At 36.4% G+C, this 24146-nt stretch overlaps 1 protein-coding gene across 11 annotated transcripts; it reads right to left on the bottom strand.

Moving 5' to 3' along the window:
* Positions 1 to 302: 302 nt before the first annotated feature.
* On the bottom strand, positions 303 to 22392 carry LOC148868015 (uncharacterized). Of its 11 annotated transcripts, none has more exons than XM_088973590.1 (19): positions 22208 to 22346; positions 21520 to 21619; positions 20073 to 20095; positions 19682 to 19854; positions 11829 to 11945; positions 11622 to 11667; positions 11228 to 11328; positions 10931 to 11026; positions 8810 to 8864; positions 7433 to 7532; positions 5912 to 6137; positions 3429 to 3591; positions 3304 to 3341; positions 2548 to 2617; positions 2376 to 2480; positions 2243 to 2268; positions 927 to 1881; positions 791 to 828; positions 303 to 690 (listed from the first exon to the last, which is right to left on the bottom strand). In XM_088973590.1, the coding sequence occupies exons 2-19, from the start codon at positions 21559 to 21561 to the stop codon at positions 638 to 640; spliced, it is 2427 nt and encodes an 808-aa protein (XP_088829716.1). In that variant the 5' UTR covers positions 21562 to 21619; positions 22208 to 22346; the 3' UTR covers positions 303 to 637. The 11 variants fall into 11 exon arrangements, with proteins under 11 accessions (XP_088829716.1, XP_088829712.1, XP_088829715.1 ...); XM_088973586.1 differs by having other exon boundaries at positions 303 to 685; XM_088973589.1 differs by having other exon boundaries at positions 303 to 685; positions 7433 to 7520.
* Between the last annotated feature and the right edge of the window lie 1754 nt (positions 22393 to 24146).

Below are 24146 nucleotides of genomic sequence, written 5' to 3'. Positions count from 1 at the left end.
TCAACCCGAGTCAAACCTCTAACTCATAAACCTCTCCCTTCTCCAGTTCTATGCCCGGTCCGGTTCTCTAAACATTAGTATCATTGCATGTTTTATTCAAACTTCATACTCCAAAGCAAGATAAATAAAATAAAATAAATCCAAACGGGAGGCAAAAACGGTATAGCTTCCTCTCTCAGGTCTGATGAATAGACTATTGCAGTAAGATCTTGGGAGCTAAAATGGTTCAGTTGCGACTACCTTAGACGAGTCTACCGTTTTTGTGTTGATCAAGAGTTTCAGAGAGATTCTACGTACAACTCTGGGCCTTGAATTTGCACCGTGCATATTTGTATTTGCACTTTTCCCAAACTGGGCCTTATGAGTGGAATTGTGAAAATGTGATACAAGGGAACTATGGGCAATGTATAACTCGGATTCAAATGTCATTCGTACTTAGCAGTTAAAGTACGTATTTCATTATCTAGTGTCCATAAAATTCTAAACCCTCTCTTTATCTAAAAACTAAAGGCATGAGACAAGCATCACACTTTCTTCATAGTGTCCTGAGATGCTTCCTTCAGCACCTTCTGCACGCACAGAAGCTGAAGAACATAAGTTTGAATCATTACCTCGTAAGATGGGTCAATGTTATTATTCAGTCCATTACTATTAATGTTTCTCTTGGATCCAGAGTCTTCTTTCCCTGCACTAGGATATCAGGAATATTTCACTGAATATGTCAGAAGTGACTAAAATAAAAGGCAGTGACCTATCAAATTAAAACAGAAAAATAAACACCTTCACTCACTTTGAGATGGATGATGAATTTGAGCATCAAATTCATATCTGATAACAACAGTTCAAGTTATTAGTAAAAGAAAATTCTAAGCTTTCATTATTGTCTTACTAGATAGAAAACGGGGATATATCAGAACAATACTTACTTGTCATCATTTACACCATTCTCAAGCTTGCCAGACATCTCCATCACAGTTGAAGATATATCTTCTACATGTTCAATATGACTTTTTGTCTTTGGCCTCTCATTTAGCTCAGGAGCTTCAGCTTTTGACCCCTTGCATTCACTGCAGTTATCCTTCGAATCTGTAGCATCCTTTGTCCTTCCACTTCGTGAGGGTAAGTTGCCGTCTGCAGCAGAAACTTCTGTCTGTTGCTTCTTCATAAACTTCAGGTAGTCATTTTTCTGAAACTCCAGTTTATTTTCATCTTTGTCAAGATGTTCCTGCCTGGATAAATCAGAAAATACCAACTCCCCTTCAGAGTCAGCAACACAAGATGAAAATGGAGGCTTGTCTTCCATTTCAAGACAGATATCTGGCTTGCTTGACCCAGATGCCGTGTTTAAGCAAGTGGGGAAGTCATGATAACGTGCAGGACTAGGTGGCTGCAAGAAAGCAGTCTTTCCAGAGATAAAGCTGACAGAAGGCCCAAACTCAACAGGAAAATTACACTTTGATCTCTTACTAGGTGATTGTATGTTGGGATATAATTTGGGAATTGAGAGTTTAGCACAGAGATCTTCAGCTTCTGCAGAAGTTTTACTGAAAGAACCCAGTCCTGAACCTATGTCAATTGAACCTTCCTCCTTAAACAAGTGGCAGTGCTGCAATTCTAAACTTTTCTGGAGTGTGTAAGGCTCTCCTGTGTAATGAATCGAATTGGACTTCAACTGATCATGCACCTTTCTATACTTTCCTGACCTATTCAAGGTTTTCCTTCCGTGAGTTTCATCCATGTCTTTGCACTTTGTTTCTTTATATATATTCTTCATACCACAGTTGTTTTCTGAACTAATGTGCACCTCATTTTCGTTTCTTCTCATGCTTTGTTTCAATTTCATCACGTTTGATACTGAATTAATGGGTTTCTCTCCCTTCACTAACAAGCAACAGGAATAATAGAAGAAATCACTTAATTATTCTGAAGAAATAGGATGCTTTATGGAGCATTTGATATACTAATAACTTGATTCAATATTATAACTCCAGGGCATTTGTATGCCAGGAGGCATCATTCAAAATGGCATCATTACCAAAATCAAATATTTTTTTAGAAATAAATAAATTTATACATTTTACGGTAATTTTTATGATGACCATTCTGAATTATGCACACCTGGATTAAATGCCAATGTTATGTGACTGGCAATAATATTACAAATAAAGTTGATCTTTATCCAAATGCCCCCAAAAGAAATAATTTCACATAAACAAATTAGCTCTTGAAACAATAAGATAACCTGCACTGGAGGAGCATGACTCTTCACTGTAATAACATTGAGGCACAAGCAAATATCAATCAAAATATACTCAAGACAATCATTAGAGTGAAAAATGATAGTAATGTCAACAAGAGATGCTCCTAAGATTTACCTCAACAAGCTCATGCCATCTGTTGCATCTTCTTTTGAAAGATAAGACCAACTTGGTTGATCAAGAACACTATGAAAACCCCAACTCCCTCCCACAGAAGGATACCTAGACACAATTTACATGAGCACACTTATAATGCACTTATTTACATATTCCTCTAAATCTGGCATACCTTTTCCCATCTGAAGTTATGAAGCCATATTTTTTTGGTGTTGGGTGCTTGCAGTATGGAGCAGTTGATTCTGGTTCCCAGTCATTGAGAAATTTATCAAATAAGAAAAGAGGACAATCACTTTCTTAAAAGAATAGGCCAGAGTTATCTATGTAGACCAAAATTTCTTTTAATGTATTAAATGTTAACACTACATGAATAATGGAAAAGTTAATAGCAAATTATTTTAAAAATTGTATCGCTTATGGAGATCAATCCACAGATCTAGAGACAATCAGAAAAAAAGCAAGACAAGGAATTTATCTTACCATAATAAGTTAAACACTTGCTGTGAATAACTATGGATCTTAGTGATTTTTTAATTACCCAACCAACAAAACTTTCAATGAGAAACATTACCCCTTCTGTTCACCACTTATCATGTTTGATTCACAAAAGTGTGGATTTTGCTAATTATACCAACCATTTATCCATATTGACATGCTAAATTATCAACCTTTCCCCATTTCAGAATGACCTAAGCAGTCAAACAATGACACGAAAAATTTATACACACAGGGGGAGTATTTGCATTGAAGATATGTTCTAGGTTCTTTTCTTTATTTTGAATGGTAATATGCTTCAGGTTTTTTATGATGGACAATATGTTTTATTTTCCAGCAGTGATAATATGCTTTAGTTTCATAATTGAAGGAAAAGATAACAAAGAGATGTTTTAGCATCACTGTTGCACAATTGTGATGAAAAGGAAAGCACCTAAAATGTTGTATCCTCTGGGTACTTTGTCTGCATCCCTGCACAGATGACATAATATATAAATAATTCATGAAGTTGAAAATAATATTAACAAATAAAAAAAGGTCTCAATTTAAAGAGATAACCTTTTATTTGGTAAATCAGAGCCTTGAAAAGCAGATTCAGATGCTTCATGTTTTTCAGCTCTCAAAAACCTAGGAGAATCACCATCCTGGTATGATCGGCTGTTCCATGCAACATCATAGCTTCCCCCATCAAGAAAGTTGTCATTAAGGAAGCTAGATCTAGCTGGTGGGGTTAACAAAAAGGTGAATCAACACCCAGGTAAAGTCCACATCAAGTTCCATAAAAACTGAAAGATAAAAGCATAAGATGCAGTTCCACCTCCCAAACCATTGACATAGAAACAGAAGTCCCTCATGTAGGGGATATTGCAAATTTGCAATTAAGGCTGATTCAATAACAAGTGGATTATGTGCATCATGTACCCTAATGTCATTACTGAGCACAGAATTTTGACACAAATATGACAGAAAGTAATTTAACATTTTCAGAAAAACAATTACCAATTAACAAAGTCCAATTAGTGGCAAGATGAAGGAAAGTCAACTGAAAATCGTTTGGTCGTGTGTACATATGATAAATGGTTGCACCAGTGAGGAGTCAATTTGTGCAAGTACAAGGCTCTAAAAGAACAAGGGGAAGACCAAATAAAATGTGATCTGAAGTGGTAAGAAAATGACATAATGAGGACTTATAACTTGAACTTGATAGAGCAAGTTATAAGAAAACATGTGTTGATACAAATAACTTAATACACTTTTCTTTTCTATAGGAAGCCAACTCATTTAGAATCGCTTAATCTGTGTCTGGATTACTCTATTCAACAAAAATTAAGTTTTTTTTTTTTTTTTTGAAAGAGGTTAAGGTATGGATTCATAAAACAAGAGAAAATACGAAGGTAAGAAGTGACCCAAAAACCACTGATGGGCCACACACTGCAAGAGACAAAAACACTTGGCCTTACACCAAAACAGAAACAAAAAAACAAGCCACAAAGGCCAACCAAGGGAAAAAACCTTACAATAAACCCCTAAAAAAAGGAGCAGGCTAGCTCACCCCTCACCCAGGCCCAAACGGAATTAAGTAATTACCCACCCTGAGAATCTAGAAATCCTCAAAAGATACAAAATTGGCAGACCTAGAATCACTAGATACTGAATTCCATGCTACTTCAAATGCATAGGAGAGTAAGTGTTGGGGAACAAACAAACCCAGGAACTATAAACGATGGGCAAGTAGAGAAAACAGGAGATGAAAAAATAACACAAAAGAGAGCAACTCAAAGAACAAACAGAGATTTATGTGGTTCAGCTTATAGCCTATGTCCACGGGCATCAAAGGAGAAGAAATCCACTATCAAATGGTAGAGATTACAGTCACCATGTTTACTACCTCTCTCACCAAACCCTATCTCCCAATACACCTAAAGTACCTTTACTATCAAATTATCTCACACACACCCGCCTTCTTTCTTTTCTTCACTATCAAGATACAAGATGGCTTGTGGCACAAGATACAATAAGATATTTATGTAAAAAAAACCCTAATCGAGTTAGCTCCAATTAGACCAAGAGAGGAACGTGTGACTTATCAACCCAGCCTTGAGCAACTGTGAATCAACAACCATCTGCAAAATAGACTTGAGCAACTGCAAATCAAGTGACTGAGGAAACAGACATTCACTGCAAACCATCTGCGCTTCTGCAACAGACCACTATGAAATTTTGCCTCCGGGTTTTTCTCAACTTAATTCAGGCCGGGTCGTGAAGCGAACACAACTGGAATTCAAGGCACCAAGACAACATAAGTGATTCTAGAATCCATAGAATTTTGAAATTGTCCGATGTCTCCACTTCAGTCCCCTGACTCCAAACACAGTGGGTGTAGGAAGAAATTAGAGCCACCTTTGTACAACAAACAAAGCACCTGCAACCTCAAAAGGGGATCAAGGAAATGGTCTCTTATAGACTTTAAGCACCTAGAAAGCTTTTAGTCTACCCCTCCACAGGGGAAAAAAGACAAATAAAGGCTAAGCTGATGCCTAGATACTTGTACAAGGGTTCCATATTGTGTTTGATACTTCAAATTTATGTAAGGTTTGTACCCTACACCTTGGCCTGATGTTTCCTTGTCATATTTGGGAAATATAGAGGCAAAGATGGAAAAAAGAACCATGCTTCCAGTGAATTATCTTCTACTTGCATGTAGAGACAATTTCTATCCCAAAACTTTGCAAAATATTTCTTTCCATGTATATTGTTTCCATTTATAGACTAGAGAAAGCAATCCATAGAACTTAATGACAAGACAATCATTTTAAGTACAATTCGGAAACAAGAGCATATCCATAGAACAAATAAAAAGGATATGCTTCATGTAAGGTCAGACCAAAAAGGACATGGGCTGAAGTAGTGAGAAATGATTTAAGGGCCCATAATCTGACAATGGATATGGTATTGAACAGAGCAGAACAGAATGACAGTGCTCTGGATATGAACTAAAAACAATGTAACTAGAAAGGAGAAGAAACAAAGGAGGAAATTACCATTCCAAGTCTTCCAATTTTTCTCGTCCATATTGTTGTAGAAATACTGTTCCTCATCCAAAAAGTTATCTGTTTGGGTATCACAGATATCAAATTTCATGCAATCATCTGCAGTACATTTTGTGCTATTTGGATTTCCAGACCAATCCATTGTGCTACTTGAAATGAAAGGACTCTCAAAAACACTCCTGGCAAGTGGTAAATTAATATCATGTAACTTGGCATCCTGCAATTAACATACTAATTTGTATTAATCAATAACTCTATTGTTTAATGGAACCCTTCAAACAATAGAAAACGTTTCTTTTGCTTTTTGCATTGTAGTGAACAATAACAGGAAAGAACTGAAACAACAAACTTACTGATGGGTGGGTTCACATAATATAATCACAAGTATAAGAACAACAATTCAATCTTGGAATGAAATCCACAAGCTCATAATAATCCAACCTAGGGAAGCTGTTAAGTAAATCTATAACCAAGGGGATTACTAGATTTGTGAGTTGTCTTTATTCCAAAAGATTCACAATGAAAATTTAATTCATCTATATGTCCTACAGAGAAGTAGCCAACCTTATTATCCATTCCAGTAGGGATTTCTAGGCTGAACCCCTGAAGCAGAAATCAGAGTAAAGATTTAGAAGAATACTATATTGGACTGTTCTCCAGTCTGCTACTCAGCCATGGATGATGAATCTTGTATCCAAGTGTTATAAACCACCACAGCTGAACATCAGTCAAATTGCAGGATATTGAAGAGCCAAAGGGCATGGGAAAATAAATGAGTTTCTTTTGGTAAATGAGTATGGATATTGATTGATTCATAACTTAAGGACATTCTTTTTTTCTATGGACAAATTCAGGTAGCAGGTATGGTGCACATCTTATATTGATATCTAGTGTTGCAACTTGGACAGGACCAAAACTTTTCCACAGGTTGAGCTTGGACTTCTGGGCTTCTGTCTAGACCCGTGCCTGCAAAAAACTTTTCCATGGGAAGTTCAGGACCCAGCCTGAGCCAACAAAGTAAGGACCAAGATTTAGGGTTGGACATGTGTGGCCCTAAACCTGGCATGTCCTGCCCTCACAATGATATAAAAGGGTAAACACCCTTGAATTATCTTAAGTAACTAAAACCAGGTATACATCCTGCCTTCATCATCATATTCTGATGTATCACACCTTTTGGAGTATCTTTCTGGACTACCTAGGTAAAATAGCAAGCTGAGAACAAATCAAAATATGTATAGATATGGACAATAAAGGAAAACTGAATCTTTATTAACAAAAAACATAAAGTTGCAAGAATAGAAACAAGTTCGGGGGACAACTTTATGGAAGACACCTTGCATCCCCAGAACAAGAATCCAGCAGGACTATTTAGTTAAACAAAGAAAAAGAAAAAAGAGTTCTGGTGCATCAAGAAATTCTTTTCTCTTATGATATGGAAGACCGTTGTTGAAATGGTCCAAATGCAGCCAATTTAAATAAGAAAGAGTAGTTACTCAGTATAATTCTCACCAGCTCATGCTCAAGATCATCCATGACGTATATAAGGTCCTCATATGAGTGAAATTGCCTTACAGCATTTGATGGTGAAGAACAACTGCTGGAGAAGACTCTAATATAAACCATGTAAAATTCAAGACACTTTCAGATAGAGAACCAGAAATTCCTTATTTCCCCCTTTGCCTTAACAAAGTAGGAACTTCAAAGTAGTTATGATAGGACAACATATACAACTAGCTAGCAATAAATTAGATGCATGTGCATGTAGAATTACACAAGCCATGTCACAAGAGAGCTGAAAATGGGCAAGAAAATTGGTCAGTAGTTGAGAATTGAGATAAACCAGAGGTAATTCTTGAAACAGTTGGTGCAATGGTAAAATCTCGGGCTGGAAAGCATGAGAATGTGGGTTCAAGTCTGAGGACAGCCACTTTCTGTATGAAAATGCTAGGTTAGGACCATACCCAGTCTACTCCTCCCAAAACCCCAGATAGCTGGGACCAACATTGGGTAATGGCCTTTTCTATGTAAAGTTAAAAGTGTGTGTGGAACACAAAAAACACGAACATACATACTACAGCAATCCGGACATTTGAAACAATTAGATTCTAGGAAAAAATGAATTAAATTTTGATTAATTAACAACTGTTCACCATTAATTTTTGTTTCTTTTACTATCATTTCTTCCTAAATGTTCTATTAAAAATGACAAGTTTTTGCAATCTAAATATGCCAAATGCCAAATGTGGAAAGTGAGTAAGACAGTTGTGGTAAATTCGGATGGTGTAGCAAACATACAATTAAGCCAATTATAGAAGATCATACTTTGGACATCAGCATGTGAAACATGAAAACAATACTGCACCTTTGAGGCCTTTACTCCTTCAAACATTTTTAAAAGTTAATGTGTGGGTTTCAATGAAAATAGTTAAATCAGGCTCTTTTATGAAGGCTTGGAGGATATATTAGGGAAAATCCATCATACAGGCTCTTTGATGAAATTTGTTAATGAACCTTGTGCACATTGGGAGACTTGATGCCTCATTCCTCCTATTTAACAACCCGTCACAGGCACCACAATAGAAAACACTATCCTTCAAATTATAATGAACTACAGGAAGCACATTATTCTTAATCAAGTTAGGATATAAAAGAAGGGTCTACGGTTCCGTGCAACAATAACCAAAATATGATTCACTCCTGCTCCTAAAATATCAATATAAGACTCCTAAGGACTGTCTCAACCATTGCAAATTTGCTTCCCACAAGAATGCAAGATGTTCGCTATAAGCCTTAATCTCATCATTTTTAATTATGTTATTCATTTATATACAATACTTAGAAAGTTAAGAGGGAATATTTTCAAAAATCCATACCAAATAAAATTACCTGCCAGGTTGGCTTGGTGAATGAAATGGTGTTTCTATCCCCACTTTACCTAAACCTGACAAACAAGAGAAAGTTATATATGAATTCACATGTGTGTATGTATCCCAGTATCATCATCATCTAAGACTTATCCCAACTATATGGAATCAGCTACATGAATACTGTTTCTCCACTTCATTCCATTTAATGCCATATGCATTGTTAAATACATGTATCATGCTGGTATTTACTAAATGAAGAACATATAGAGGGTGCTGGTGGGGAAGGGATTAATAAGTAATAACTCTAGTGTTACTAAAATGTACCAATTGGAAGTTTCGAAAGGTATGGTAGAGGTAGGATTATTGTGGCTATTGAACTATTTAATAAGATAATGAAAACAAATAAGATGCCAACAAATGAAGAAAGAGCATTGTGGTTCCTGCATTTAGAAATAAAAAGTGACATGCAAAGTTACAATAATTATTGTGTGATTAAACTCATAAGCCATATTGTAAAGCTTAGAGAGAGAGAGTGATTCAGAAAAGGTTAAGATACAAAGCAAGTATATCAGAAAATGAATTTGGTTTATGTTGCCAGAGAGATCAACCATGGAAGCAATCTTTTTATTGAGATGATCGATATATAAAAGTTTACAAAGAAGAAGAGAGATCTTCATATGGTATTCATTAACCTAGAGAAAGCACAAGATAGAGTCATTAGAAAGATAATATGGTGGGTTTTAAAGAGAAAGAAGTCTGAAATAGGTATATGGACTTAATAAAGGACATGTATGAGGGGGCAACAACCAATGTCAGAATATTTGTAGGAGAGATATCAAATTTTCTAGTTACAATGGGCCTTCACCAAAGGTCAGCATTCGTCATGGATGAATTGACTTAACACATGCAGGAGGAGGTCTCATGGCACATGTTGTTTGCTAATGACAATATTAATTGATCAAAACAAAAAGGATTAAATGCAAGATTAGATTTATGTATAAATACCTTAACAGCAAAAGGTTTTAAGATAATTAGAACTAAAATAAAATATATGTGACATAAATTCAATAAATACTATGAGCAAAATTCAGGGTACACTTAAGATTGGAGACCAAGTGATATCTCAAAGTAACCTTTTCCATTGGCTTGGTTAGATAATCCAAAACAAGAGAGAAACCGAGGAGGATGTCACCCATAGAACTAGAGTAGAATGGGAAAAATGGAGGGGTGCATCCAAGGTCTTGTATGATAGGAAAATACAACTTAGGCTAAAAGAAACTTTTTACAATACAGTTATAAGGTCAGCAGTGTTGTATTGTATAAAAAAGAGTGTTGGGCACTGAAGAAACAACATGTTTAAAAATGAGTGTAGTAGAAATGCTTGAGATGGATGAGTGGGAAAACTAGAAATTATGGGATTAGAAATGATCTTATTTGAAGGAACCTAGAAATGGATCCAATAGGTAGTAAAGTGAGGGAAAGGATAATGGGTTGAAATTACTAGAAGAAGTAATCTGTTGTAAGTTGAAATGACTAGAAGACCTAGGAGCAAATCAAAAGGATAATGGGTTGAATTAGTGAGAAATTATTCAAGGACCCATAGTTTAACAATGGATATGGCACTGAACAGAACTGAATGCCAGAACAGGATTGATGTAGTTGACCCCATATAGCTGGGACAAGACTTAGATGATGATGATGATGATGATGATGATGATGATATAATGCTGGTATTACAGTATGGTCCTCTCCATAGTTGTGCATACCATTTGAAAAGAAAAGGCAAATGGAAAACATGAAGATGGCAATTAGATTGCCCTTCATGAATGCTTTTCCAAAGAAAAATGATTGATTAGAAAACCAATTTCCTAACATTTTTTACCATCAAAAATCAGTTTCCTTTGTTTCTTTAGAATTTCCATATGTCTGCAAAGTCTGCATTCCTCCCTTTTATTGTGCAAGTATGTTGACAATTTTGATCTTATCTCACAATAGGTTGACATGAAAATACATGTCTAAATCTGTCTCTTAAAGAATTTTTTTTTACAGAATGATACAGAGGCTAAAGGTGTAACCATCGTGAATGAGATCCTAATATTAGTGAAGGCTCTTGATTTCCAGATCAACAATAAGACCATACCTTGCACAGAAAATGCAACATGAGCTTCATGTACTACACTTTCTTCTGAATCACTATTTGGTTCACCACCACCAACTAAATCAAGAACAGATAACTCTGGAATAGAACACAACAGATGGAGAGGTCAAAAAGTAACTAATGAGGGTAAAGGTAAAAGTCAAGAAAGGGATGGATGCTATGCTTAAACAAATATACAAACAAATAGCCTATATAATTTAATGTCAGCAAACCTAGCAACAGAAAAATAGAAAGTACGAATTCCTAAAAGTTGTGTTCAGCATGGTTTTTGACATTTACGGTGTTCAGAATCTGTCTTCCAGTGACTCCTTTTGTCACCATTTCCTTTGGAAGAATAGTTACAAGAAGGTGGCAAATTATCGGGACCGTTGGAGAAACCCCTGTTAGGTGATAGCAATGTCAGCATTTCACAGAAGAGTACACACAATACAGAACATCCACAAATCAGAAGCATGTAAAGTAAAGACAAAGACGTCTCTCAAAAAAAAAAAAAAAGAGAAAAAAGAAAGAAAGAAAGAAAGGAGATGCAAGTTGCTTATCTACACACTTTAATCATAGAGTTTTAAATCTGTACAAGGATAGCTATGGCATTCACCTTACAGATGTATGTGAATGAGTGCAAGCACATATAAAATGAATGCAGTTGATAGGTGTACACAGAAATATTTCTTACTTCTCCTGGGATACAGTCTCAATCTGATGTCCAGATGATACAGTTACTGTTTCATATACAACAACCATATTCAGCATATGAACCATCACAAGATAACATTCCATTTCTAACCAACCCAAATCAAGAGCTACATGGTCCAGTTCATAATTAAGAAAATAGCTTGTCTTTCACAAATAGGTAAAGTCATATGAGAGAAAACAGTCTCACATGTTTCTTTCAAATTGACAGAATCTCCACAAATGACCTTTTCTGTAAGGCTTGATGATGGACATTTTGAAATAGAGCGGATAACTGATGAAGCATTTATTTCTGGATTTCCCCTTGCTTTTACCAATGAATTAAGTAGGGTTAGAAACTTTGGATATCATAAAAGAAAATCATATCAAATTAAAACCAGTGTTATCAGCAGCTTAATGACAAATATCCTACCACTCACAACAAAAGTTATTCCATTCCATATTCCTCACATGGAGAACATTTTACATATTTCATTAATTTCACTAAGCACATAGATCCATTGGAGAAAAAGCAAAGCATATATTGATAATCAAAACCTAAAAGCATTTAAAGTCCAGAGTATGTATTCATCTTGTTACAAGAAAGCTGGTTTGAAGTGTGTTTTCTTACAAGAAGAGAAAGGAGAGAAGATAGGAGAAGAGAAAAGGGAGAAAGATGTTTGAGATTCAAAAGATTGGGCTGGCGGCACCCGGCTTCTAATTTATAATAATATGATGTAACAAATAAAAGATAAAGAATTTACAAGTAGGTCCCTGGCGGCACACCCTAAAAGTAAAACCTAAATAAGAGAAAAGAACATGCTGACAGCAGCCTAGGCTGACAAGCAGAAATAAAACAATTAAATCCAACAACACTCCCCCTCAAGTTGGGCTGAATATATCCATCATGCCCAACTCGTCACACAGCTCAGTGTGCCACAAGTATGGAAGCCCTTTTGTGAGAATATCAGCAAGTTTCTCCTTGGATTTGACATAAGGAGTACAAATTTCTCCCTATTCCATTTTTTCTCTTATGAAGTGCTTGTCCACTTCAATGTGCTTGGTCCTATCATGTAGGACAAGATTGCTAGCAATGCTAATGGCTGCCGTACTGTCACAGTAGAGGACATAGGATTGTGGACAGTAACCCAAGTTCCCCTAAAAGGTTCTTCAACCAAAGAACTTCAGCCACCCCATGTGCCACAGCCCTATACTCTACTTCAGCACTTGACCTTGCAAGTTGCAACTACACTTTGTTTTTTACTTCTCCATGTCACTAGATTTCCTCCTACAAATGTACAGTACCTATTTTTGGACTTTCTATCATCCACAGCACCTGCCCAGTCAGCATCTGTACAGACTTCCACTTTCAAATGATTATGTTTGCTGAATAGCAACCCTGTTCCTGTATACTTCTTCAAATACCTAAGGATCCTCTTTGCTGCCTCCATGTGTGTCTCTTAGAGGAATGTATGAATTGGCTCAGGACCCAACTAAGTAAGCAATGTCTAGATGTGTAATGGACAAATAAAGCAACATTCCCACTAACCTTAGAAACTGTTTCATATCTTTCAGTGGTTCACCATCACAATCTCCCAATTTATGATCAACGTCCATAGGGGTATCGGTTGGTTTTGCACCTAACTTGCCTATTTCCTCTAACAGATATAGGACATACTTCCTCTAAGAAATGAAGATTACCCTTTTTGAGTAGACAACTTCAATTCCAATAAAGTACTTTAGGGGACCCAGATCTTTCACTTCAAATTGAGAGGCTAGGAATTCCTTCAACTTTTGTATTTTTTTTGCTCCAGTTTCCTGCAATGATTATATCATCCATGTACACTATCAACACAACCACTTGTTCCCGACATCTCTTCACAAAGGGAGTGTGATCAGACTAACATTGTTTGAACCCTACTTGTTAAACCGCTATATGAAATTTACTGAACCACACTCTAGGAGATTGTTTTAAACCATAAAAGGACCTTCTTAGCCTATAAACCTTATTTTCACTCCCTTTGGCACAGAAACCTGGGGATTGAACCATGTACACCTCCTTCTCTAGATCACTATTTAAAAAGGCCTTCTTTATATCCAATTGATGCAATTCCCAGTCAAAGTTTGCAGCCAATGATAGAAGAACCAGAATTGAGTTCATCTTAGCTACTGGAGCAAACGTCTCATCATAGTCAACACCATAGACTTGGGTGTACCCTTTAGCTACCAGCTTTGCTTTGTATCTTTCAACTGTCCCGTCTACCTTATGTTTCACTGTAAACACCCACTTACACCCCATTAGGCCTTTCCCTTTTGGAAAATCCATCAACTCCCATGTATGATTCTTATGGAGGGCATAAATCTCCTCCTTCATAGCATCTATCCATTCAGGATATTTTAAAGCATTTGCCACATTTCTGGGTATGGGGATGCTATCTACTACAAATAGGGGTGGCCATGAGCCGAGCTCTTCACGAGCTAATTGAGCTCGGCTCGGTTCGGTTTCAACCAAGCTTCGAGCCGAGCTCGAGCCCAATTTACAGGCTCGTTTATTAATTGAGCCGAGCTTGAGCCTAATAAAGTACGGCTCGTGAGGCTCACGAGACAGCTCGAATAACTACATATAATAATAATAATATAAAATTATAGAAATTATTATATATATAATATTTTTATTTTTATGTATAATAATAACTATTTATTATAATTCTTAATTTTTTAAATATCAAATAAAAAAATATTATATATATATATATATTTATAAAACATTTTTCTCAAGTTGAGCCAAGCTTGAGCTTATGAGCTTTTGACTCGAGTCGAGCTCAAGCCGAGCTCGAGCTCAAGGTTCTAGCGTGAACCGAGCTCGAGCTCAAGCTCGAGCCTTGTACTACCTTGGCGAGCCAAGCTCGAATGGCTAGCTATTCGGTTTGGCTCAACTCGAATCCATCCTTAACTACAGATAGGAAGACACGGTGAGAGGGAGAAATGTGATCCAGGTTTAAAATGTCGATGTTAGTGGAAATGTCGACCATCCAAATATAAGAAACATATCGGAAATTTCGTATGAAAATATTGCAAAAATTATAGACATGGTGGAAACATTGTAAAATATGAAAAATATAGAATGATATTTTATGAAATGACAAAAGAAGCATAGGCACACCTTTTTAAATTATTGTCTTGTTCCAAGCTATTAAACAAAACTAAGAAACTAGGATTATAGACAAGAGAATACGTTCTGAAGTTGCCTTGTAAACCTTAAGCTTTAGAACTTCATGATAGAGTTAGTTAAAGCAAAATTTAAACTCATAGAAAATGTAAATGGTTGTAACAAAAAAAAACAAATAATATATCACAGAAACAAAAATTATTATTTAACTTCATGTTTGAAATGAATATTGAGCTAGCTCAAAGTTGTAATCGTGTAAGTTAGGTGGACAATAACTTGTTACTTCACATATCTACAATATTGTCACTAACTTATGTTATAATACTATCTCTTGTACTCCACATAGTATCGGTAGTGTTCAAAAGGAATATGTCAATTCTAGTAAAATTACATGTTGCTACCCATGGAAGTGAAAATGGAAATATGTCGTGAGTACTATCTCTTGTACTCCACATGGGTCTGGTAGTGTTCATTGGGGAAATGTCAGTTCTAGTAAAATTTCGTGTCGCTACCCATGGAAATGGAAATGTCGTGAAAATATTAGGGAAATTAGGAACATTTTAAACCATGAATGTGATCATAAGAAACATACAGGGTAATGGGGTGTTTTGTAGTGCATGATTTGACTCCCTTTCTATGAGCAATAGGAATGTCAAGGTCCTCCACAACCAAAATGAGAGTCAAGGTATCAATAGGTGAAATAGAAGGTGTTGGACTTACCTCCTGGGAATCAGACGGTGTTGGTTGCTCAGTGTTTGGTGGCTCCACATCTTTGTCACATTGCTGAATCTCTACGGCGTTTACGTTGGAAAACACGAAAATGAGCAAAATCCAGAATAGGAGGCAAGACTTGACGGACCTAGACCTACTTCTCCTCTTCCACATTACTCTCCCTCTGAGGAAAAGCATGGAAGAATGGTTTAGACTCAAAAAACGAGACATCCATGGATACAAAGAGCTTATGACCAACGAGATCAAAGCACTAGTAACTCTTTTGCGAAGAGGGATACCCTATAAAGATACAGGGAATATACCGAGGATCCAAGTTACCACGGGACAGAGATAAATCATGGACAAAAGCACAACCAAACACCCTCGTGAGAATGGAAAATAAAGGAGACTAATGGAACAATAATTCATGAGGGGCCTTGCAGTTTAACACTCTAGAGGGCATGTGGTTTATGACATAAGCAGCAACAAGTAGAGCATCAACCCAAAATCAGTTGGGAACATTCATATGTAACATCATCCCTCGGGCTACCTCAAGGAAGTATCTATTCTTTCTTTTTGCAACACCACTTTGTTGTGGTGTTCTAGCACACGAGCTCCTATGAATGGATCCATGAGAAGCAAAGAACTCATTAAACTCACCATGGAAATATTCCTTCACATTGTCTGATTGAAAATTTTGAATTTCAACATGAAACTATGTAAACACCATCCTCTGGAAATCTCTCACGATCTTTGAGACTTTGTCTCTGCTATGCATGGGAAATACCCATTTATAGCGGGAGAAATCATCAATCAATGTGATAAAGTACTTATACCCTCCGTCCGAAGTTATGGTGGTAGGCCCCACACATCAGAATACACAATATGGAAAGGAAAACTTGATCTTTTATTACTTGATTAAAATACCGTTCTACATTGCTTGCTCTACTGACACGTTTGGCAATGGAAATCTAACACTGAACATGACTTAAATAAATAAGGAAATAAAGACTTCACCATTTCAAAAGGCACATGATCTAACCGATTATGCCACAAAAAAATGACTCTTATTTGACTGACTATGCGACTCTGAGGATGACACCGAGAAACCAGCCTTGTTGTTGAGAGTGCAGAGACCATCCATTAAGCTTCCTTTTCCAATCGTCCTCCCAAAAATTAGATCCTGAAAAACACATGAATCAAGAAAAAGGTTACACTGCATTTTAATGAGTTTGTGATGCTACTAATAGAAAAAAAAATGATGGGAAGCTGAGGGACATCCAAAACATTATTTAGGTTAAGTCCATGAGGAAGAGATATTGATCATTGGCCTGCAATGGAGGAGAATGATCCATCTGCAAATCTAACCTTATCCCTTCTTGACAAAAGGTTATAAGATTGGAATAGGTTTGGCTTACTGGTCATGTGATTAGATGCCCCTGAGTCAATGATCCAGGGGGAATCAGTGGCAATGGAAACATAAAAGGCAGAGGCTGCATTACCTAATGTAGATGCAAATGAAGTAGAAGGGTTACCAGAAGCTAAACTGTCCATCTAGTGCAAGGCCCTCCCATATGATTCCACATGACTATGGAAGGAGTTCACAATACCTTCCTTGGGGTCAAAACCAATGAAGTGCTCTTGAGTAGTATCAGTTAACACTCCAACAGACTAAGTTTCTTGGATTGCCACATTTGTTGCATTGTGTGTTGTATTAGGCTTCTTCTGACCCTATACCTTACCCTGTTCTTGGTTCTTTACAGCCCGCTTTGGCCTCCCATGGAGCTCCCAACATGTGTCACGTTTGTCTTGAATGTCGGCAGTGGGTACAGAACAACTTATCCTTATCATCAATTTTCCTGGAGTCACTTTTCTTTCCCATATTATTACCACCCATTGCAGCTAATGCTACATGCTGCTCCCCCTCAGTTGTAACCATCACACTCCGCTTACTTTCCTCAGAATGAACAAGGGCATACACCTCTTGGACTGAAGGCAACTCTTTACTTCCTAAAATCTGAACTCTAAGGGATTCATATATGGGGTTTAGTCCCAACAAGAAGGCAAAAACCCACTGTTGAGAAACCAACTTCTTATATGCTCTAGCATCATCAGCATGTTTCCATTCCATAGTTTGATAGTAGTCTAATTCCTTCCATACTAAGGTAAGAGCTGAATAATAGGCTGGCAAGCTACGGTTCCCTTGTTTACAAGTTGAGGACTCAGCTTGTAACTGGTAGATCTTGGGCATAGTGTCTTTTCTCAAAATAGGTGGTTTTGGCCTGTTTCCATATCTCACTTGTAGTGTTTGCTCACATAAAGTTCTTCCTCACATCAGATTTCATGGCTACAAGAAGCCAAAACATCACCATACTGTTTTCTTGGTCCCACTGATCATGTTCAGCACTCCTACTCTTGGGCTTTTTCACTCTTTAATTTATGTAACCAGCTTTTCCCCTTGTTGTTACATAAAGTTTTACAACTTTAGCCCACTCCAGGTAGTTCAGGCCATTTAAAGGAGTAATAGGCATAGGAAACATCATACTTTCAGTCCTCATACCAGCTGTACTACGGGTTGATGTAACCCCAAATGAGGCAGAATCATCATTCGCCATTGGAAAATGCAGGTCTACAAGTCAAAAAACAAAGGCTGCAAGTGCACAAGACTAGTCGTCACACAAGTACCACCTCTTACAGTCACAATTAGGACACAAAACCCCACAAACTACTTCTGAAATAAAGTACCCACTGCTGAGGTCAACTGGCAGCAACTAAACAGTCCAGAAACACTAAAAAATAGTCATCATTGGACTACACACTTCACAATTCACACACTAATCAATCACAGCACATACCTGTGACAAAGGGGATCACACACCCCTGTACGAAGGTGCAAAACCACGACTAAGCCTTCACAGCATCAGCCAAAAGAAAAAAAGGAAGCTTCACAGCATCGGCCTCCTCCTGCTAGGACTACCTTGGTGTTATGACCAAGGAAGAACCCAGAAGAAGCAACAAGAAGTAGTTCTGATCAGTCTGATTAGGGTTTCTTGTCCTCACTGTCCAAGAAATCAGAAACCTGGGTTGAATGGATACTATTCAGAAGAAAAAACGACTCCAATTTCCCAGAGTTGCGCTCTGATACCATGGTTTTTTACAAGAAGAGAGAGAGAGAGAGAGAGAGAGAGAGAGAGGAGAAGAGAAGAAGGAGAAAGATGTTTGAGATTCAAAAGATTGGGCTGGCGACGCCCAGCTTCTAATTTATAATAATATGATGTAACAAATAAAAGATAAATAAATTACAAGTAGGTTCCTGGCAGCACACCCTAAAAATAAAACTTAAATAAGAGAAAAGAACATGCTGACAGTATTCTAACAGTAGAAATAAAACAATTAAATCCAACAACAAAGTGCACTGACTAGATCACCAGAATAAGGTTGGACCAACTTTGGTTCAAAATTTCAAATAAAGAGACAATACTTGAAAGAATTAAGCACGCCAACAACTTGATTTATAGGAACAACAAAGTTTGCACAAAGAATGGAAGAATGTTGGACTAAATCAACTTGGGAAACTGAGTAACATTTAAGATCAGGACACAATTCAGAAAATTGGTAGTTAGGACAGTACAGAATGACTTTGTAATGGTTCTTCTCCTGCTTAATTTAATATATCTGGTATTGACCAGATAACAAGTCTCCATAAACATGTCAGACACATTAATTAAATGAAATCAATAAATTATATCATATATTCCATCCATTCAAGCAACAAAAAAAGTAATTTCAAACTTTTTTTTGATAAGTAAAATTCATTCCGAACTTAATATGATTTTTTTGGTAACTAAACAAATATAATACCATGGTTTGCATAGAAAACCTCTTAGTAAAACAAAAGAAAGAAGGGAAAATCTATGATACAGAAAAGATATGGTATGGAAAGAGTTTTGACCAATCAAAACCCACCCATGAATTTTGATAAATAACACCATGTTCCCTACCAGGTTTATGATTCTGATTTATTGGTCAATTGTTTTTTGGATATCATATCTTTTCCATGTCATAGTCGAACCCAAGAAAGAAACAAGGTAAATGTTATAGAGTAGCTTATCAAAAAAAAGGTAAACATTATAGAGTGAGAAAACAGAATCCTCAAACAGTTTCATATGTATAAAATGATCTACCATTGGAATCTGAACTGTGTTCTTCAGCAACTGTTGCCAAGTTCAGCAAACTGAGGACATCCAGTGATCGAGGTTTTTCATGCCATTGGCTGCATTTGATTGTTCCATCAGCATAGTTCTCTAACCCAGCAGTCTGTTGCTGTCTCTTCCGTTGTTCAAAGTATTGTTTTTGCCTGCAAATTTTACTAACTAGGTTAGAAAAAGTCTATCTTATCTCCATCCAGGAGTGTCTCACTTTTATCATTTACACAATAAGAATTTGATGATGAATAAATATAAACAATACAAATTTGTCTATGTCACTTGCTTCCAAAATATGTCTTCAAAACTTTTTAACATACTAAACATGAAGCAGAAATATATAATGAAAATTAGGAAATATGTATCTTACCTTTTCTGTGTTGATTTTCTTGACTGAAGTTTTTTCAGTTCCACCATGATCAATATAAATTGAACCAACAAGAAAAGAAGAGATTAACACATTGGTATAAGAAACCCAGTGTCATTTTCTTAGGCTTATGTGTAAAACTTAAATAAGTTCAGCAATAATTGCCAAAATTAAACTATTGCATGGTGAGACTAAGAATCTTACGATCTTAAATGATGAGACATTCTCATAGAAAGAGAACATGAGAAACAAAATTAACAGCATACAACAGTCAAGAAAAAGAACTATAAAGTTTCAAAGAGTAAGAAAACCTTACAAGACACTACAGTTTCAAGATTGGAAATAACAGGGAAAAAGAGGAAAATTCTTCATAACCAATAATGCATGGTTAACCTAGCAAGATATGATCCAGGAAAAATTACTGAGGGAATGCCATGGTTTAAATCAAGTACTGAAGGACGCCTTGTACTTCAGAATCTAAATTGGGAAGGGATGCATAATATTTACATATCATTCCATGTGGAAATTTAGGATACAAGGTAACAAGAAAAAGTATGTCCTTTAACAATAAAAGACAAAAACAAAGAACAATAACAATGGTAAAGATTACAGCTTAAGCAGAGATCATCCAGCCCAAGTTAAGGCAGGCTGGTTGAAGATTTGAGGGGCCTCCATGGGCTGAGCATGCTTGATGTTGGCCTTGAAATTTAATTTTGTTCACAATTGGGTTAATTTCTTAAAATCCTGAGGGTCTGGCCCCTGAAACCATCATCTAGATTCTTTTAAATGTATTATATATTATAATACATGGTAATTATTCTTCATTATATATAATACATAATAGGAAATATGAACCTATAAGCCTTAATGTCCTCTTCATAGGAGACCCTTCACTCATTTATTACACGGTCATAGATGATATTTACAGATCAAATTATGTTCCTCTAGCAGGAATACAGCCAAGGTTTTGTATATCAGGTCCAGAATATAGTTGTTTATAATGCATATATGTGTGTATGATATATCAACATTTTAAGTCCCACAGGCGGATAACCTGACCGATGAGGTGAACATATCATCGTTTAAAATCCACTACCCTGCCCAATTTTGATTTTGACAAACTTTAGCTAGTTAATGTTGGAACCAACTGATCAGGCTAAGATCAGACTCGGAGAAAATGTTCAGAGCCCACCCCAACCTAACTGACACCTCAACAGTACCTATCGAACAAAATCGTGGATCCAAAGTTAAATGCATGCCACAGTATGGATGAAGTCTCCCATTGAGATGCGTATGCTTAGAAGTATTGTCGCAATCAAGGTTCCTTTTCCTTCATTGATCCATTAATTCCAGCCTTTCTTTTTAAGTGCACGTCAATGACATCACCTTGTCCCCAATAAGTGCTAAGCCTACCAATTATAAAAATGAAAACTAGTATCGTTTTACTTACAGTATTCACTTTCTTCCTCGATCCTCCCATCCACTGTAACATTCTACTGAAGATAACGCCCCTCTCTTGAAGGCTGCAACAACAAGATCACTTCACCGACCTGAAACGATTTACCAAAGAAAAACGGACGAATTAAATTAGTGTCCGGTGGATAGTAAGTATTGTTATTTTGAATACAAATACACAACACAGAGGAAAAGTGAAAAACTACTCTTGGAACATCTAAGAAAAATCATCAGAATTCAAATTCTTCGACTGCTTAGCTGATAAGCCACCGCAACATATTCCAGTTCAGATCATAGCGGTATAAATTCCAAAAGACAATTAACGTAGAAGCTGAAATCGTAATTCGAAAACTAATTCTGAAAAGTAAACAAACAAACAATCTATCTCTACAAACACGAAACGATATAGAGATGGAAACAGCTAGAAGGATAGTAGAGAAAGAAAGTACTCCAAATGAACAACCTAAAACAGTCTTAGAAACAAAAATATAGCTCCAAAGTGCGCTAATGGATAAAGGAATCTCAGGAAGCAAGAAACTAGAAACCCTAACTTGATATTTGTTAATCTATCAGTTCAAGTGAGTTCTTCGTTAACGATCTCACCGTAGGCTCTGTCCGTCTAGACAAAAAAGGTGGAAGCAAGATTTTTACGAAAAAAGCAGAGAGAGGATTTAGGACCGTACAACAATGGAGATTACTTCTGCAACTAGAACGCAGTTACAGTCCTATAAGTGCTCTACCGAGAACGCTTAGTTTGAAGCTAATGTTCAAAGTTCTTGTGCAGGCTGGGGTACATCTTTCGAAATGAAGAAAGCGGGTAATTCATAGCCAGAGGTGGCATTTTATCAGCGGGATACCGAATACGCACTGGTCCAACCCATTCGTATTTCCTATTTACGTTTAGGGTAAAATACAAAAGCCTCCCCACTGAACGAAATTCAATAAAAACCTCCCTTCCGTTACTTTAGACGGAAAACGTTAGATTGATGCACCAGTTTTTTCCAAATATCCATTCTACCCTTTTATAAATTATTTTACATACAAAGTTACTAAAATAATCTCATTTTAATTCAACAAAAAAATATATTTTAGTAATTTTGTTGTAAAATTACTGAAATTATCATTAAAAAAGGTTTTTTGTTGAGTTAAAATGGGGTTATTTTAATAATTTTGTATGTAAAATAATTTATAAAAGGGTAGAATGGGTATTTGGAAAAAATGGTGCATTAATCTAACGTTTTTCATTTGGGACAGTGATAGAGGGGAGATTTTTGTTGAGTTTCTCAAAAGTTTAGTGGAGGTATTTGTTAAAATGAAACTATAAGGAAGGTTTTTATGATTGTCAAAGCTTTTGTATTTTTTGAAATAATATATAAATATATTAAGCTGAAATGTGTACCTAAGAGGCATTTTTTCCCTTTTTTCATCTATAAGAATGTCACTCTCTACCAACTCTTTCTTTTGCTTTTTTTCCTTTCAAATTACAATAATATCACTCTCTCTCCTACCACCTCTATTTCTCTCTTTTTCTTTCAAATTACAACAATGCCACACTCTCTCCTACCAACTCTCATTCTCACTTTTTCTTGCAAATTACAAGAATGCCATATTTCTCTCTCTCCTTATAAATTACAAGAATGCCACTCTCTCTCCAACTGAGGGAGACTTCAGCTCGGCATTTTTGACTACTAGGGGACCTGCAATCAAAAGTAGTCGAGTTTGAGTCGAGTTGAGCCGAGCTCGAACTTTTGAGCTCAAGCTACCATTAAGGAAGACCTCAGCTCGACACCTCGGTCACTAAGGGAGACCTCAGCTCGGCACCTCAACAACTGAGGGAGACCTCAGCTCGGCACCTTGTCAACTAAGGGAGACCTTTAGCTTGACACCTCGCTTGCTAGGGAAACCTCAGCTCAACACTTAAATAGCTGAGGGAGACATCAATTTGGCACCTCAGCATTTGAGGGAGACCTTGGCTTGACACCTCGACTGCTCGAGAAACCTGCAATCAAATGTAGTCAAGCTTGAACTTCCGAGCTTTTTGACTCGAGCCAAGCTCAAGCTCGAGCTCAAGTCTCTAATTTGAATCGAGCTCGAGCCTGATAGTTTATGAGCGAATCCTGCAAGGCAAGGCCCCCTACGCTGGTTATAACTTAAGCAAGTGGGAAATAGATGTTTGTTTCCCTTTTATCCCTATCTCTGAATACGAATATTGTAGTTTTTTGTTTTCTAATGATATTTCTAAAATATAAACAAAAAATCTCATATATAGGTTAAAATGGACATTTGACAAATTTCAGAATTTGTTGTAGATAAAAAGAAATTTCACCACTATCAATATACCTCTTAATGTAATTATTACATTTTCAAATGTTATAGGTCAAAGCAAAGAAAAAGCCTCGATCAAACTTGAAAGAAAAAAAAATCAAATATTAAGAATCCTACCTTATTTTGTCATGTGTATTCATTTATCACTAGGCATGATCCCTTATTAAGTACGGGCTATTATTTGTTTAACACCAGTTTTTATTATTTAATTTAACAAATTAAATTAAGTTTTATGTTTATATAGATGAGAAGCTATTATTTAGTTGTTTTTTAGGGTAAAAGACTTAAACATGCCCT

The sequence above is a fragment of the Nelumbo lutea genome, chromosome 2 (assembly GCF_056320005.1).
Source record: "Nelumbo lutea isolate HS-2025 chromosome 2, American lotus-T2T, whole genome shotgun sequence".
Lineage (NCBI taxonomy): Eukaryota > Viridiplantae > Streptophyta > Magnoliopsida > Proteales > Nelumbonaceae > Nelumbo > Nelumbo lutea.
The sequence above is the reverse complement of the archived record's forward strand: the minus strand, read 5'-3'. Positions and strand labels throughout refer to the sequence as shown.